This window comes from Leucopleurus acutus (assembly GCF_964270905.1).
Source record: "Leucopleurus acutus genome assembly, chromosome: 2".
NCBI lineage: Eukaryota > Metazoa > Chordata > Mammalia > Artiodactyla > Delphinidae > Leucopleurus > Leucopleurus acutus.
Window position 1 is genome coordinate 29,779,723 of NC_139143.1, and position 16,043 is coordinate 29,795,765.

General features: G+C 38.0%; 1 protein-coding gene across 1 annotated transcript in view; it reads left to right on the forward strand.

Annotated features, from left to right (window-relative positions):
• The window catches only part of PLD5 (phospholipase D family member 5), a gene marked incomplete at both ends in the record, with an annotated part of 494,399 nt that extends 492,701 nt beyond the window's left edge, over positions 1-1,698 (forward strand). The window contains one exon of the mRNA XM_082833648.1: positions 1,451-1,698. Coding sequence (XP_082689774.1) covers positions 1,451-1,698 — 248 coding nt within the window. The remainder of the gene's footprint in view (positions 1-1,450) is intronic.
• Positions 1,699-16,043: the final 14,345 nt, after the last annotated feature.

The window sequence follows — 16,043 nt, forward strand, 5'->3', positions numbered from 1 at the left end:
TCTTCCTGACACATTTAGTCAGAATTAGAAATTGCTTTCTCCTGCCCTCATGGCATAGTATACATACATCTCTTGTACCATCTCATATGCCTTGTATTATACTTTTTGTGTTTTCCTCCTGGACTCCTCGAAGGCAGAGACTGTGATTTTAAGTTTTATATCATGGCCCCTAATATAGTACCTGGTAGACATTGTACACTCAGTAAATATGCGTAAATGAAGACAAAGAAAAGCAAAGAAATAAATGGTGCTATACCCTCCTGAGAGTACCTTTGCTCTCCTACTGGAACTCTCTCCCCATTGGATACCAAAGACAAGAGATTCATCTGGGAGTTTTGGGTAGTCTGGTCCTTTTATCTACTCCCACTTTGAAAATGGACTACATGCAAGTCGCATAGACATGATTATCCCTTTCTGGGGTGGATCCCAGCCTTACTACCTATTATAGGCCCCCCAAAATTAGTATGTTGAAGTCCTAACCCCAGTACCTCAGAATTTGACCTTATTTGGAGACAGGGTCTTTACAGGGGAAATCAAGTTAAGGTGAGGTCATTAGGCTGGTTTCTCATCCAGTTTGGTTGCTGTCCTTATAAAAAGGGGAAATTTGGACATAGAGATGTGTGTAGAGGGGAGATGATGTGAAGAGACACAAGGAGGAGATGGCCATCTATAAGCCAAGGAGAGAGGTCTGGCACAGATCCTGCTTTCACAGCCCTCAGAAGGAACCAGTCTGCCAACATCTTGATCTTAGACTTTTAGCCTCCAGAACTATGAGACAATACGTTTCTGTTGTTTAAGCTCCCAGTCTATTGTGCTTTGTGATGGCAGACCTAGCAAACTAATATACCACCTATACCAGCAGTCACTCTGGGGAGCCTGCTGTCACAGCAACTGCCCTGATTCCTAGGCTGAGAAGCCTGATCCTGGAACTGGGAATGACTTACCACCCAAGCAAGGAGTGTTTTGTGTGTTTAGTTAAAAACTGGTTCTCCTTCTCTGGCTTCAGCTTTTTCTTTGATGTGAAAGCTTCTGAGCATTATAATTAGAATCTCTCATTTGTACGTATGGATTACATGTTGTCTCTTTGAGAAGGTAGTAATTGTTCACAGGATTTTTAAGTGTATTCCTATATATTTTAAATGTTGCTGTATTTAGTGTGCCTTGTGAATGTCAATAAGAAATAACATTTACCAAAAAAGAACATCAGATTTCCTGTTTTGAGTTTCAAGTTGAGCAAAGCTGAAGAAAATGCCAAAATAATATGCAAATATTAATATGCCATATGTAAGCCTTCTTAGCTTTCTTTTTATGAGCTGTCAACACAATTCAGTCTCCCTGTCACTATTCCCGGGTATTTTTTTTTAATAGAATCTGCTCTATATTTCTTTAAATGGAGAATATTCCCTGGTGGATCTTAACTCTTTACCATCATTTCCTTTGTCTTTTGCAGGAAATTTTGACTGGGTAGGGAATGATTTTACCCAGAATGCTGGCACAGGCCTTGTTATCAACCAAGCAGATGTGAGAAACAACACAAGCATCATTAAGCAACTTAAGGATGTATTTGAAAGGGACTGGTACTCGCCCTACGCCAGAACCTTGCAGCCCACCAAGCAGCCGAACTGCTCAAGCCTCTTCAAACTCAGACCCTCCTCAAATAAAACTGTCACCTACAACGCAAGTGGAAAGGACCCCTAGAGTGTATAGTCTGAATGAACAAACTTACAAGACACCTTATATTTCACATTTATACAAAAAAGACTTGAGGAGAGAAAAATAATTTAATATGTCTTTTTTAGGGAAAAAGCACACAAAAAATATTCTCTGAATGACATGTAATATCTTATCTAACAATATCTTAGCCGCGTGTACACTAAATTTAAGACTTTTGTATTTGTTACTTCTGACAGGGAATGTCATTTTGGCTTGAAAGTTAGTTTTTACGTTTGCATACAAATTTTAAGACTTTGATGCCTCTTCCTTTCTAGTTTTAGAACTTTTTCTGCTGACCACCTGGTCAGTTCTTAGGAAGCTTAGCATGTGGTAAGCTCTTTTATACCATTCTGAGAACTGCTGACTTAGAGAGGAGAGTGAGGATTTTGCCCTGGAGAAGAGACTGATTGAACCAAATATTTTTCCTTGAAAACCATTTCCAAGACCTATATAGTCATGTAAGCATGAACAACTTACATCTCATGCCCATCTTCAACACAGTTGAAAAATACCCTTTTTGCCTCCTTCTGCATTTTTTCCAATACCATAGCTTTTATTTTCTATCACTTTCTCTTCTCACAAAATATTATATAGCACCCCTATATTCACCTAAACATTAGCTCCAAGTGCGATTGTATCTTTTATATGTATGAATTGTTCAGAATGGATGCAAAATGTAAAGAGCAGTCTTTAATTTTCACTTTCAACTGCATTTTCCCTACCAAATTGATATTTTAAAACCACAGCCAACAATGTGTATCCTTTCTCTCAAACTCAGAAAAATTATGTAGCCACCTGCTAATATCCAGCAAGCTATTAAGTCTGCATTATAAGAATAAAGTAGTTTTTCACATTTTTGTTTAGTTTATGGTGTTTATAAGTGGATTTTAATTTCTTTAGAATCCTTATGCAGTTAAGAGTATGCCAGCAAGCATTTATAGAGCTATTTAATATACCTTCTGCTATTTAATATACCAAATGCTTTTCAGAGAAATGCAATTTAAATACTGTGCTTAACATATTTTACTAAGAAAAAAAATATTGGATTATTGTTCTATGATGTCCTTGTGTGTTGTTGTTTTATATCTATACAATATATAACCCTATATTAATGGAGACTTGCTACACTAGAGAGAGGCGTGGCCTCTTCAGAACCCAGAGCAGGTGCCCTTCAGGACGTCTAGTCGTAATGTTGCTCCTGACTCTCCCTGGCCTGGGAACAGAGTCCTGTACTTCTTGGCCTCAGGTTTCCACTGGTAATATAGGGACAGTAATAATCACCTACCTCGAAAGATGTTGTCACAGTAGAAAATATTTATAACTTGTTTTGAAATCAAAAGAACCTATATAAATGCTAAACATTATGAAGCATAATCTTTTTCTTGAAATAATGTTTGTGGTATCCTGATATAATCAATAACAGGTTCACCCAGAGAACCCACAAGGGAAAACAAATCCACAGCTTCCAACTGCAAATATGGGTGAACACAGCAACGCAAAAGCCCTGCTGGAGATCTGGATTGTCATCATTTTGATGGAACATTTTGTCGGGTCACTTTGGCATAAATAACATCAAAACAAAACTAGACCGTTTGCTTGGTGTTCTTCTTTAAGACTGGCATATACATGTGTTTTTAGAGCAAGAAAAAGCAATCTCAAATTTTTTTATATCTAGAGACTTGATTTCTAATATGCCAGAAAGAGTGATATAGGAACCCACAAGTCTTGTCCAGTGGGTTTACTTGGTGGAAAATGGCTATTGTTGGTCATCTAGTGATAACATAACTTCCTTTCTTGTTGTTTCCAAGTGTTGCTTTACTGGATGTCTAACCAGGCTGTGAAGAGAGTTGGAAGACAGATGTATTTTTTTTTTAATTTTGTTTATTTATTTTTATTTTTGGCTGTGTTGGGTCTTCGTTTCTGTGCGTGGGCTTTCTCTAGTTGCGGCGAGTGGGGGCCACTCTTCATCGCGGTGCACAGGCCTCTCACTATCTCGGCCTCTCTTGTTGTGGAGCACAAGCTCCAGACGCGCAGGCTCAGCAGTTGTGGCTCACGGGCCCAGTTGCTCCATGGCATGTGGGATCCTCCCAGACCAGGGCCCGAACCCGTGTCCCCTGCACTGGCAGGCAGATTCTCAGCCACTGCGCCACCAGGGAAGCCCCGAGAGACGTATTTTTAAGAGTAACATGTTTTTATGAATGACTAAGGGATTCTTAATGAAATTCTGCATCAGTAATGGCCGGCCCATAAGACTCTAAATATTTACCATATGCCCATCCTTGTTTGAGTAGGGAGTTATCCTGTCAGTCATCTCAGTAAAGGTAGTTTTAATGATGATTAAAAAGAGAAAGTAAGCAAAAGAGTTGACATGGAGACAAACAAACGTAATAATTTCACTCCTGGGCAAGGAAAAGCAACTGGGCTGAATTTGAAAAGGACATCTAAAGATTGGAGAGTCAGTTGCTTCCTTGTTCATTCCCAAGTTGTCTCCAGTATTTGTCGTAGTCATGGGACAAGCACAGGCTTGGCATAATGGCACCCCTTCACTGTTGCTCTCTTTTGCATATGACAGGAGAAGAGAATTTTGTCCTTTATGAAATGACCATTATTGCCATTTCCCTCTGAGCCCCATCAAAAAGGTAGCTCCAGGAACTGGATTTTCTGCCATGCACCACCAGCAGCAGAACCCTAACTGGCCAAGCAGGCCACCTCCTCAGGGTGGTCCAGTCAGCAGCAACCAGGCCCCTGTTTCCAGGAAGCAAAGTTAACCTTCAGTGGCAGCCAGGAAAACAGCCCCTGTTCAGAAAGTGTCATAAAAATGGGTTCATGTCTCCTAAGAGAAAATTTACTTCTGCAGAACTTTCTCATTGAGTGCTTTGTCTACCCCTCTATAAGTATTCTTCCTCTCTTTTATAGTTTGTGCCTGTGCTAAATAGACTACCAACTTCCATCTTCCCCCACCAACAAACAACCCCAGAATTATTTCCCAAGAGGAAAAGAAAGCAAAACAAAAGCACTTTAATTCAAGACTATCTATCTGTTAGATATCCATGTCAGAAATTATGAGGAGGGTGACTACTAACATCCATTTTTTTCTCCATAAACATTCCAGGAATTATTTCCCAAGGGGGAAAAAAGGGAAGCAGGCACAATTTGAGACCATATTTTAGGTTTCTGTGCTGCTAGCATTAACCTAGTGCCTTTTTGGTTCTCAAGCATTGATTTAAAATAGTGATTCACTATATTAGAATACTTCTGTTTACTGTGGATCCAGTAGACCTTCTGATGGACCTTCCGGTTGAAAACTTGCATATGAGTGTCAATAGGTTCTATGCAGCCTGCCGTCCTCCCAAACCACACAACTTTGATCACTCCCAAATCAAATCGTTGACACACACTGTCAAATATCAATACTGTTGACCTCCACTGCACTGCCACTGGCCACTAGTATATCCGATAATTGAATCACAGCTTATCAAACCACTGGAGAGGAAGTGGAACATTCTGGGTTCTATCCATGCTCTATAAATGCCACACTTTGAGTACCTGAAAATGATAGAAACAAGGCACACTGAAAATGTCCCTACTGTCTCTAAAGCACTTTGTAAAGAGATGCTTCATGGACTTCCAAAGTCTGGTGGAACAGAATAAATCTAACATCTTTAAAAAGTCAAAGCGCACTAAGTAAATGAAAGGGCTGTGGGAAAGCTTTGCGTCTGTGTAGCTCTGGGCACCACTTTTCCCATTTGGACTGTGTTTGTGCTGCTGTTTGTCTCATTTCTGATTGGGTTCTTGGTGAGACGGGTCTGATCATAGTTTTGTCTGATCTTACCCCTTGAAAACTGTGTTTTCTTACTGCAGTTACTGGTTTGTTAAAAGTGCCTTGCTGAACCTGGAACTGACAGAAGCTCATTTTCCGCCAGCCTACGGCTATCCTCAAGTGACTTTGATTCATTCTGAGTTTTGTTTGTTTTTAGAAACTTTTATTGAGATAAATTACAGGTGGAAAAACTAAAAAGACTATAAGAATTTCTTGATAAGATCAGACCCAGAGCCATCTGTCTCAGGAATTCTATCCCAGAATCTGCCTTTTTTTTTTTTCATATGTATACCACTTATGTGAGTTTCTCTGTCCAAAAATCATTTTGTTAGTTTCAACATTTAAGGAATGTAAAAAGCTACCTTCACTCTCAGTAGAGCAGTTATCTTCTGTAATGAAAGATACTTTGCTATGGGTTATTCAAACTCAGAGCCTTATAAACAGCCCCATATATTGGGGATGAATGTTTGATTCTTTGGTTTACTGTACTTATTCTCAATGAACTGGTGCAGTTTATTATAAGCATTTTGAAGGAGAAATTATCATAATGTCCATTTGGCCTAAGGTACATTGGATAAATTAATCCATATTCAGCATTTTTCCATTCACTGTGATTTAACATCTTTGCTTTCCTTTTTACATGTCAGTAACTAAATAACAGTTTATTATTTTTATGTTATTGATTTAAATTCATGGAAGCTTTTTAATAGTCCTGAAGTCAACCCCAGTTCATAGCCTACCTTTCATATTTGAGAGAATTCCTACCATTGGCTGAATTATAAAGATACTGTGTTTTACGGTGACTAGATAGGTATACTACAGAAGTTTCCTGAAATTGTAAAAAAATTTTCTTATTCTTGACCCGTTAGCGGTCTTGTACTTAGAGTTCTAAAAAAGGTTACTGATCACTTATGCTTCTTTTGGCAATTTTATGAAAAGGAAGATGAGATTTAATAGGCTATTTTGCATTTTCTTTTGTTATGTTCAACTACTAAACTACTAATTCTGTTACAAAAGAGACCTTGAATTTTTAATGCTTCTTTATGTAAATAGGATAAAGTTGTGCTGGACATATCTATATTATTAACTTAAAGGTCCCTAAATAAATTGGTGTTTTTAAAGGGCTAAATTTAGGAGCATCATTAAAATTCTTAAACCCTTTCATATAAGCAAATGCTCAATATTTTCAGAAGTAAATGTTATATGTTTTTTTCATTCTGTAAGATGAGGCATTTATGTTTCTCCTCAGCTTGATCTCAGAAACAAACGATCTCTCATCAGTACCCAGCTGTACTTTATGTACTGAATGATGTGAACACAGCTGACCTGGTGTCTACAGTCCCACCATTTTGTATATTTGCCCAAGAAGGCATCATTGTAACAGTATTCCTTTTTCTATTTTTTAAAAAGGAGTTTGTTTCCAATAGGCACTGGTTTTGAATAAATAAATGAACTTTTTTAAAATGAAGAAATCATTGCAGTGACCAGGCTCTACACTTGGGCCCAGTGACAGAAAAGGCCTTTGTGGATGGAGTTCAGCTACCTCCTGTACTTACCTACCACACTATTCTTTCCAGGCACAAATCATAATCAGATACACCTGGTGTCTGCTCAGCAAACCCATATTGAATCTCGGGTTTACAGGATACCTTGGAAGCCATCCAAACCAACTCCTCCTAGATGCAGACAATAAGGTCACCTTTTATATAGAAATTTTTAAATAATAAAATAGCTAACTAAAATCACCTATTTTTTACTATCACTATGCATCAGCAGTTCTAAACAATGTCAGGACAAAATACTCCTCCTTTAGGAAAAAAATATATTGGTCTAAGTTCTAACCAACTGACTACATCTAGGGTGTACAGCTCCCACTGCCCTGCTCTTTGTATACTACTGTTATGAGTGACACTCTTTTCTCAATTTCTGGTAATGGGTAAAAAGAAAAAAATTATTGCCACAAATCCCAAGCAGAAAATGTGTTTATTCACTTATTCAACAAATCTTTAAAATCCTGTGTTACACTGCAAGTTCTGTGCTGAATGCTGGGCATCTCAAGATGAATAAGATAGTTCCTCTTAGGTTTTAGGGGGGAAAAAAAAGAAAAAATAGTAAAATGCTATATTTAAAACTTTAAGAATGTTTCCCTTCCTACAATAATCAAGTAGGTAGTACTGCTCAATCCATCTGCATAAAACTAGAAAAGCTGGAAAAAATATTTGATACCACATTTGTTTGAATGCATAAGAGATATACCAAAGCAAGGAGGAAAATTGCATGGTCAGGAACTGAGAGAGAAATGCCTAGAAGTGAATCAATTTGCAGCCAGTTTTCCTCAGAGGCATTCTGCTGATTCCAAAAGCACAGATGCTGAGCAGAACTTTCAAAAGGCTCAAGGGTTTAGAAATACAGTATTGGAAATCAGATCCACTAAGGAACATGGGCCCTTAAAAGCCCCAGGTTTGGGGTTGGGACTCTAAAGGATAATACACAGGAGTAAGGATGAATTGGAAACAGAGAAGCCCTATCAGGTAGCTTCAAATCATTTTTCTCTCTGAATTCAGATGATTTGGGTTGTTGTTGCTCCTAGCTTAGCCACCTTCATTTTAAAAACAATGAAAGATATGAACCCATAAATTCAAGACTTTTATGAATCCCAAGAAGGATAAATACAAAGAAAACCACTCCAAAGCACATTATAATAAAACACCTAAATACCAAGGGCAATGAAATTAGACAGACTTTTTTTAAAAACAACATATTACCTATAAAGAAATAACAATAAGAATGGTGGTTGCTTTCTCAACAGAAAGAACAGAATCCAGAAAAGAGTGGAATAAACAATAAATTCAAAGTGCTGAAAGAGCTGTCAACCTAGAATTCTCTACACAGGAAAAAATGTTCTCAAAGAATGATGATTGAAATAATCTTCTGGCAACAAAAGTGAGGCTTTTGTCCCTCACCAAAGGAAACACTAAAGGGTCTTCTTCATGCAGAAGGCAAATGAACCCAGAGGGAAGCTCAGAGATGCAAAACAACAATGAAAATTAACAGAAAGAGTTAATATGTGGGATCATCCAAACAAATTTGCACTCTATAAATAAATATTTTTTATAGCTTAATGTAAAAATATTTGGATATAGAGAGAATTAAAACACATACCAACAATGAAATACAAGTTGGTGAGCAGTGGTAGGTGAGGAGTAATGTAGCTAAATGGTTCTAAGGGCCTTGTATTGTCCAGGAAAAATGAGAGTATTTATTTATCTTAGATTTTAGTAAGTCTAGAATGCATGTTATAATCTCTAGGGTTATCCTTAAATAAATAATAAAAGGATGTATAACCAATAAGCTAATGAATGGGAGGGGAAACATTTGAAAAATAATTCACAAGAAAGCAACAATAGAGAGACAAAGAAGCACAGAACAGGCCAGACACATACAAAGCAATAATATGATGGTACATTAAAACAAAATTATACATAATCATCTTAATTTCCAATAGAATATACACCTACTCCATTTAAAAGATAAAGATTTTCTAACTGAATTAAAATAAAACCCAAACTCTATGCTGCTTCAAGAAGACTTACCTTAAATATAAGGACACCAAGAACTTGAAAATTAAGAGATGGAAAAATAATGCATATTCAAATTCTATGTTAATATCAAATAAAGGAGATATTAAATATTATTAAAGATAAAGAATGGTATTTCAGAGTTTTGAGCAGTTACATTTACAAGAAAGATATAAAAGCTGTAATTTTAGTATAACCGCAACATAACCTCAAAATACATAAAGCAAAAATTGACAGAAATAAAAGGAGAACTGAACAAATCTACACTCACTGAGGGAAAATTTTAAATATCTCTTAGTAATTGATAGAACTAGGTAAAATATTAGTAATGATGGGGAAGATTTGGTAAGGTTTGGGAAGATTAACAAAGTTGGTCTAATGACATATATTACACATGGCAGCCAGTAAGTGGAGAACACACATTCTTTTTATTATATTATTGAAATGTAGTTGATGTAAAATATTATGTTAGTTTCAGGTGCAATACATAGTGATTTAATATTTTCATACAGGAGATTGGTTCAAGATGGCAGAGTCGAAGGACATGTGCTCACTCCCTCTTGTGAGAGCACTGGCATCACAACTAACTGCTGAACAATCATCGACAGGAAGACACTGGAACTCACCAGAAAAGATACTCCACATACAAAGACAAAGGAGAAGCCACAATGAGATGGTAGGAGGGACACAATCACAATAAAGTCAAATCCCATACCCACTGGATGGGTGACTCAGAAACTGGAGAACAACCTTACAATAGAAGTCCAGCCACTAGAGTGAAGGTTCTGAGCTCCACCTCAGGCTTCCCAACCTGGGGGTCTGGCAATGGGAGGAGGACTTCCCAGAGAATCAGACTTTGAAGGCTAGTGGGATTTGATTGCAGGACTTCCACAGGACTGGGGGAAACAGAGACTCCATTCTTGGAGGGCACACACAAAGTAGTGTGTGCATCAGGACTGAGAGGGAAGGAGCAGTGACCACAGGGGATACTGTACCAGACCAACCTGCTAGTGTCGGAGGGTCTCCTGTAGAGGCAACGGTTGGCTGTGGCTCACCGTGGGGACAAGGACACTGGCAGCAGAAGTTCTGGGAAGTACTCCTTGGCATGAGCCCTCCTGGAGTCCACCATTAGCCCCACCAAAGAGCTTGTAGCCTCCAGTGTTGTGTCGCCTCAGGCCAAACAACCAACAGGGAGGGAGCTCAGCCCCACCCATCAGCAGACAAGCAGATTAAAGTTTTACTGAACTCTGCCCACCAGAACAACATCCAGTTCTACCCACCACCAGTCCCTCCCATCAAGAAGCTTGCACAAGCCTCTTAGAGAGCCTCATCTACCAGAGGGCAGACAGCAGAAGCAAGAAGAACTACAATCCTGCAGCCTGTGGGAAAGAAAAAACACATTCACAGAAAGATAGACAAAATGAAAAGGCAGAGGACTATGTACCAGATGAAGGAACAAGATAAAACCCCAGAAAAATAACTAAATGAAGTGGAGATAGGCAACCTTCCAGAAAAAGAATTCAGAATAACGATAGTGAAGGGGATCCAGGACATCAGAAAAAGAATGGAGGCAAAGATGCAAGAAATGTTTAACAAAGACCAAGAAGAATTAAAGAACGAACACATAGAAGAATTAAAGAACTGACAGAGAGAAACAATACAATAACTGAAATGAAAAATACACTAGAAGGAATCAATAGCAGAATAACTGAGGCAGAAGAATGGATAAGTGACCTGGAAGACAGAATGGTGGAATTCACTGCCACAAAACAGAATAAAGAAAAAAAAATGAAAAGAAATGAAGACCGCCTAAGAGACCTCTGGGACAACATTAAATGCAAGAACATTCACATTATAGGGGTCACAGAAGGAGAAGAGAGAGAGAAAGGACCTGAGAAAATATTTGAAGAGATTATAGTCAAAAACTTCCTTAACATGGGAAAGGAAATAGCCAACCATGTCCAGGAAATGCAGAGTCCAAGGAGGGATAAACCCAAAGAGACACACACCAAGAAACATAGTAATCAAACTGACAAACATTAAAGAGAAAGAAAAATTATTGAAAGGAACAAGGGAAAAATGACAAATAATATACACAGGAACTCCCATAAGGTAACAACTGATTTCTCAGCAGAAACTCTACAAGCCTGAAGGGAGTGGCATGATATATTTAGAGTGATGAAAGGGAAGAACCTATTTATTTTTGACTGTGTTGGGTCTTCATTGTGTGTGTAGGCTTTCTCTAGTTGCGGTGAGTGAGGACTACTCTTCATTGCAGTGCGCAGGCTTCTCATTGTGTTGGCTTCTCTTGTTGTGGAGCATGAGCTCTACATGCATGAGCTTCAGGAATTGTGGCTCATGGGCTCTAGGGCGCAGGCTCTGTAGTTGTGGCACACAGGCTTAGTTGCTCCACAGCATGTGGACTCTTCCTGGACCAGGGCTTGAACACATGCCCCCTGCATTGGCAGGTGGATTCTTAACCACTGTGCCACCAGTGAAGTCCTGTTGAAAGATTTTTAATCATGGTTCAATTTCTTTACTTACGATTGGTCTGATCATATTTTCTATTTCTTCCTGGTTCAGTCTAGTAAGGTTATACTTTTCTAAGAATTTGTCCATTTCTTCCAGGTTGTCCATTTTATTGCTATAGAGTTTCTTGTAGTAGTCTCTTATGATGCTTTGTATTTCTGCAGTGTCTGTTGTAATGTCTCCTTTTCATTTCTGATTTTATTGATTTGAATCCTCTCCCTCTTTTTCTTGATGAGTCTGGATAAATGTTTATCAATTTTGTTTATCTTCTCAAAGAAAAAGCTTTTAGTTTTATTAATCTGTGCTATTGTTTTCTTTGTTTCTATTTCATTTATTTCTGCTCTGATCTTTATGATTTCTTTCCTTCTGCTAACTTTGGGTTTTTGTTTGTTCTTCTTTAGTTCCTTATACATTCTTCTGCCTCAGTTATTCTGCTATTTATTCCTTCTAGTGTATTTTTCATTTCAGTTACTCTATTGTTCATCTCTGTTTGTTCGTTCTTTAATTCTTCTAGGTGTTTGTTAAACATTTCTTGCATCTTCTTGATCTTTGCCTCCATTCTTTTTCTGATGTCCTGGATCACCTTCACTATCATTATTCTGAATTCTTTTTCTGAAAGGTTGCCTATCTCTACTTCATTTAGTTGTTTTTATGGGGTTTTAATGTGTTCCTTCATCTGGTACATAGCCTTCTGCCTTTTCATTTTGTCTATCTTGCTATGAATGTGGTTTTTATTCCACAGGCTGCAGGATTGTAGTTCTTCTTGCTTCTGCTGTCTACCCTCTGGTGGATGAGGCTATCTAAGAGGCTTGTGCAAGCTTCCTGATGGGACAGACTGGTGGTGGGTAGAGCTCAGTAAAATTTTAATCTTCTTGTCTGCTGATGGGTGGGACTGAGTTCCCTCCTTGGCCAGAGGCAACCCAGCACTGGAGGCTGCAAGCTCTTTGATGGGGCTCATGGCAGACTCTGAGGGCTCATTCCAAGGAGTACTTCCCAGAACTTCTGCTGCCAGTGTCCTTGTCCCCACGGTGAGCCACAGCCACCCCCTGCCTCTACAGGAGACCCTCCGACACTAGCAGGTTGGTCTGGTACAGTATCCTATGGTGTCACTGCTCCTTCCCTCTCAGTCCTGATGCACACACTACTTTGTGTGTGCCCTCCAAGAATGGAGTCTCTGTTTCCCCCAGTCCTGTGGAAGTCCTGCAATCAAATCCCACTAGCCTTCAAAGTCTGATTCTCTGGGAAGTCCTCCTCCCATTGCCAGACCCCCAGGTTGGGAAACCTGAGGTGGAGCTCAGAACCTTCACTCCAGTGGCTGGACTTCTGTTGTAAGGTTGTTCTCCAGTTTCTGAGTCACCCATCCAGTGGGTATGGGATTTGACTTTATTGTGATTGTGTCCCTCCTACCATCTCATTGTGGCTTCTCCTTTGTCTTTGTATGTGGAGTATCTTTTCTGGTGAGTTCCAGTGTCTTCCTGTCGATGATTGTTCAGCAGTTAGTTGTGATGCCGGTGCTCTCACAAGAGGGAGTGAGCACATGTCCTTCGACTCTGCCATCTTGAACCAATCTCCTGTATGAAAATATTAAATCACTATGTATTGCACCTGAAACTAACATAATATTTTACATCAACTACATTTCAATAATATAATAAAAAGAATGTGTGTTCTCCACTTACTGGCTGCCATGTGTAATATATGTCATTAGACCAACTTTGTTAATCTTCCCAAACCTTACCAAATCTTCCACATCATTACTAATATTTTATCTAGTTCTATGAATTACTAACAGGTAGTTTAAAAAATTTCTCTCAGTGAGTGTAGATTTGTTCAGTTCTTTTATTTCTGTGAATTTTTGATTTATGTATTTTGAGGCTATGTTACAGTTATACTAGAAGAAAGAAAGAAAGAAAGAAAGAAAGAAAGAAAGAAAGAAAGAAAGAAAGAAAGAAAATTTTCCAACAAACAAAAGTCCAAGACCAGATGGCTTCACATGTGAATTCTATCAAACATTTGAGAAGAGCTAACACTCATCCTTCGCAAACTCTTCCAAAAAATTGCAGAGGTAGAAACACTCCTAAACTCGTTCTACGAGGCCACCATCACCCTGATACCAAACCCAGACAAAGATCCTAGAAAAAAAGAAAATTACAGACTAATATCACTGATGAATATAGATACAAAGATCCTCAACAAAGTGCTAGCAAATAGAATCCAACAACACATTAAAAGGATCATACACCATGATCAAGTGGGATTTATCCCAGGGATGCAAGGATTCTTCAATATACACAAATTAATCAATGTGATACACCATATTAACAAATTGAGGAATAAAAACCATATGATCATCTCAATAGATGCAGAAAAATTTTGACAAAATTCAACACCCATTTATGTTAAAAATTCTCCACAAAGTGGCCATAGAGGGAACTTACCTCAACATAATAGAGGCCATATATGACAAACCCACAGCAAACATCATTCTCAGTGGTGAAAACCTGAAAGCATTTCCTCTAAGATCATGAACAAGACAAGGATATCCACTCTTGCCACTATTATTAATAGCTTTGGAAGTCTTGGATATAGTAATCAGAGAAGGAAAAGAAATAAAAGGAATACAAATAGGAAAAGAAGTAAAACTGTCACTGTTGGCAGATGACATGATACTATACATAGATAATCCTAAAGATGCCAGCAGAAAATTACTAGAGCTAATCAATGAATTTGGTACAGTTGCAGGATATAAAATTAATGCACAGAAATCACCTGGATTCCTATACACTAACAACAAATGATCACAGAGAGAAATTAAGGAAACAATCCCATTCACCATTGCAGCAAAAAGAATAAAATACCTAGGAATAAACCTACCAAAGGAGGTAAAAGATTTGTACTCAGAAAACTATAAGACACTGATGAAAGAAATTAAAGATGATACAAACAGATGGAGAGATATACCATGTTCTTGGAGTTGAAAAATCAATATTGTGAAAATGACTATACTACCCAAAGCAATCTACAGATTCAATGTAATCCCTGTCAAATTACCAATGGCATTTTTTACAGAACTAGAACAAAAAATTTTAAAATTTGTATGGAGACAAAAATTATCCCAAATAGCGAAAGTTGTCTTGAGGGAAAAAAGCAGAGCTGGAGGAATCACACTCCCTGACTGCAGACTAGACTACCAAGTGACAATAATCAAGACAATATGGTACTGGCACAAGAACAGAAATATAGATCAGTGGAAAAAGATAAAAAGCCCAGAGATAAACCCAAGCACCTATGGTAAACTAATTTATGACAAAGGAGGCAAAGATATACAATGGAGAAAGGATAATCGCTTTAATAAGTGATGTTGGGAAAACTGGACAGCTACACATAAAAGAATGAAATTAGAACACTACCTAACACTATACACAAAAATAAATTCAAAATAGATTAGAGACCTAAACGTAAGACCAGATACTATAAAACTCTTGGAGGAAAACATAAGAAAAACACTCTTTGACATAAATCACAGCAAGATCTTTTCCTATCCACCTCCTAGAGTAATGGAAACAAAAACAAAAATAAGCAAATGGGCCCTAATAAAACTAAAAGCTTTTGCAAAGCAAAGGAAACTACAAACAGGACAAAAAGACAACCCTAAGAATGGGAGAAAATATTTGCAAACGAATCAATGGACAAAGGATTAATCTCCAAAATATATAAACAGGTCATGCAGTTCAATATTAAAAAAAGAAACAACCCAATCCAAAAATGAACAGAAGATCTAAATAGACATTTCTCCAAAGAAGTCATACAGATGGCCAAGAAGCACATGTAAAGCTGCTCAACATCACTAATTATTAGAGGAATGCAAATCAAAACTACCATGAGGTATCACCTCACACAAGTTAGAATGGGTATCATCAGAAAATCTAGAAACAACAAATGCTGTACAGGGTGTGGAGAAAAGGGAACCCTCTTGCACTGTTGGTGGGAATGTAAATTGATACACCCACTATGGAGAACAATATGGAGGTTCCTTAAAAACTTAAAATAGAATTATCATATCATCCAGCAATCCCACTACTGGGCATATACCTAGAGAAAACCATAATTCAAAAAGACACATGCACCCTAATGTTCATTGCAGCCCTATTTACAATAGCCAGGTAATGGAAACAACCTAAATGTCCATCAACAGACAAATGGATAAAGAAGATATGGTGTATATGTAAAATGGAATATTACTCAGCCATAAAAAGGAATGACATTGGGTCATTTGTAGAGACATGGATGGATATAGAGACTCATACAGAGTGAAGTAACTCAGAAAGAGAAAAACAACTATCATATATTAATGCATATATGTGGATCCTAGAAAAATGCTACAGATGAACTGGTTTGCAGGG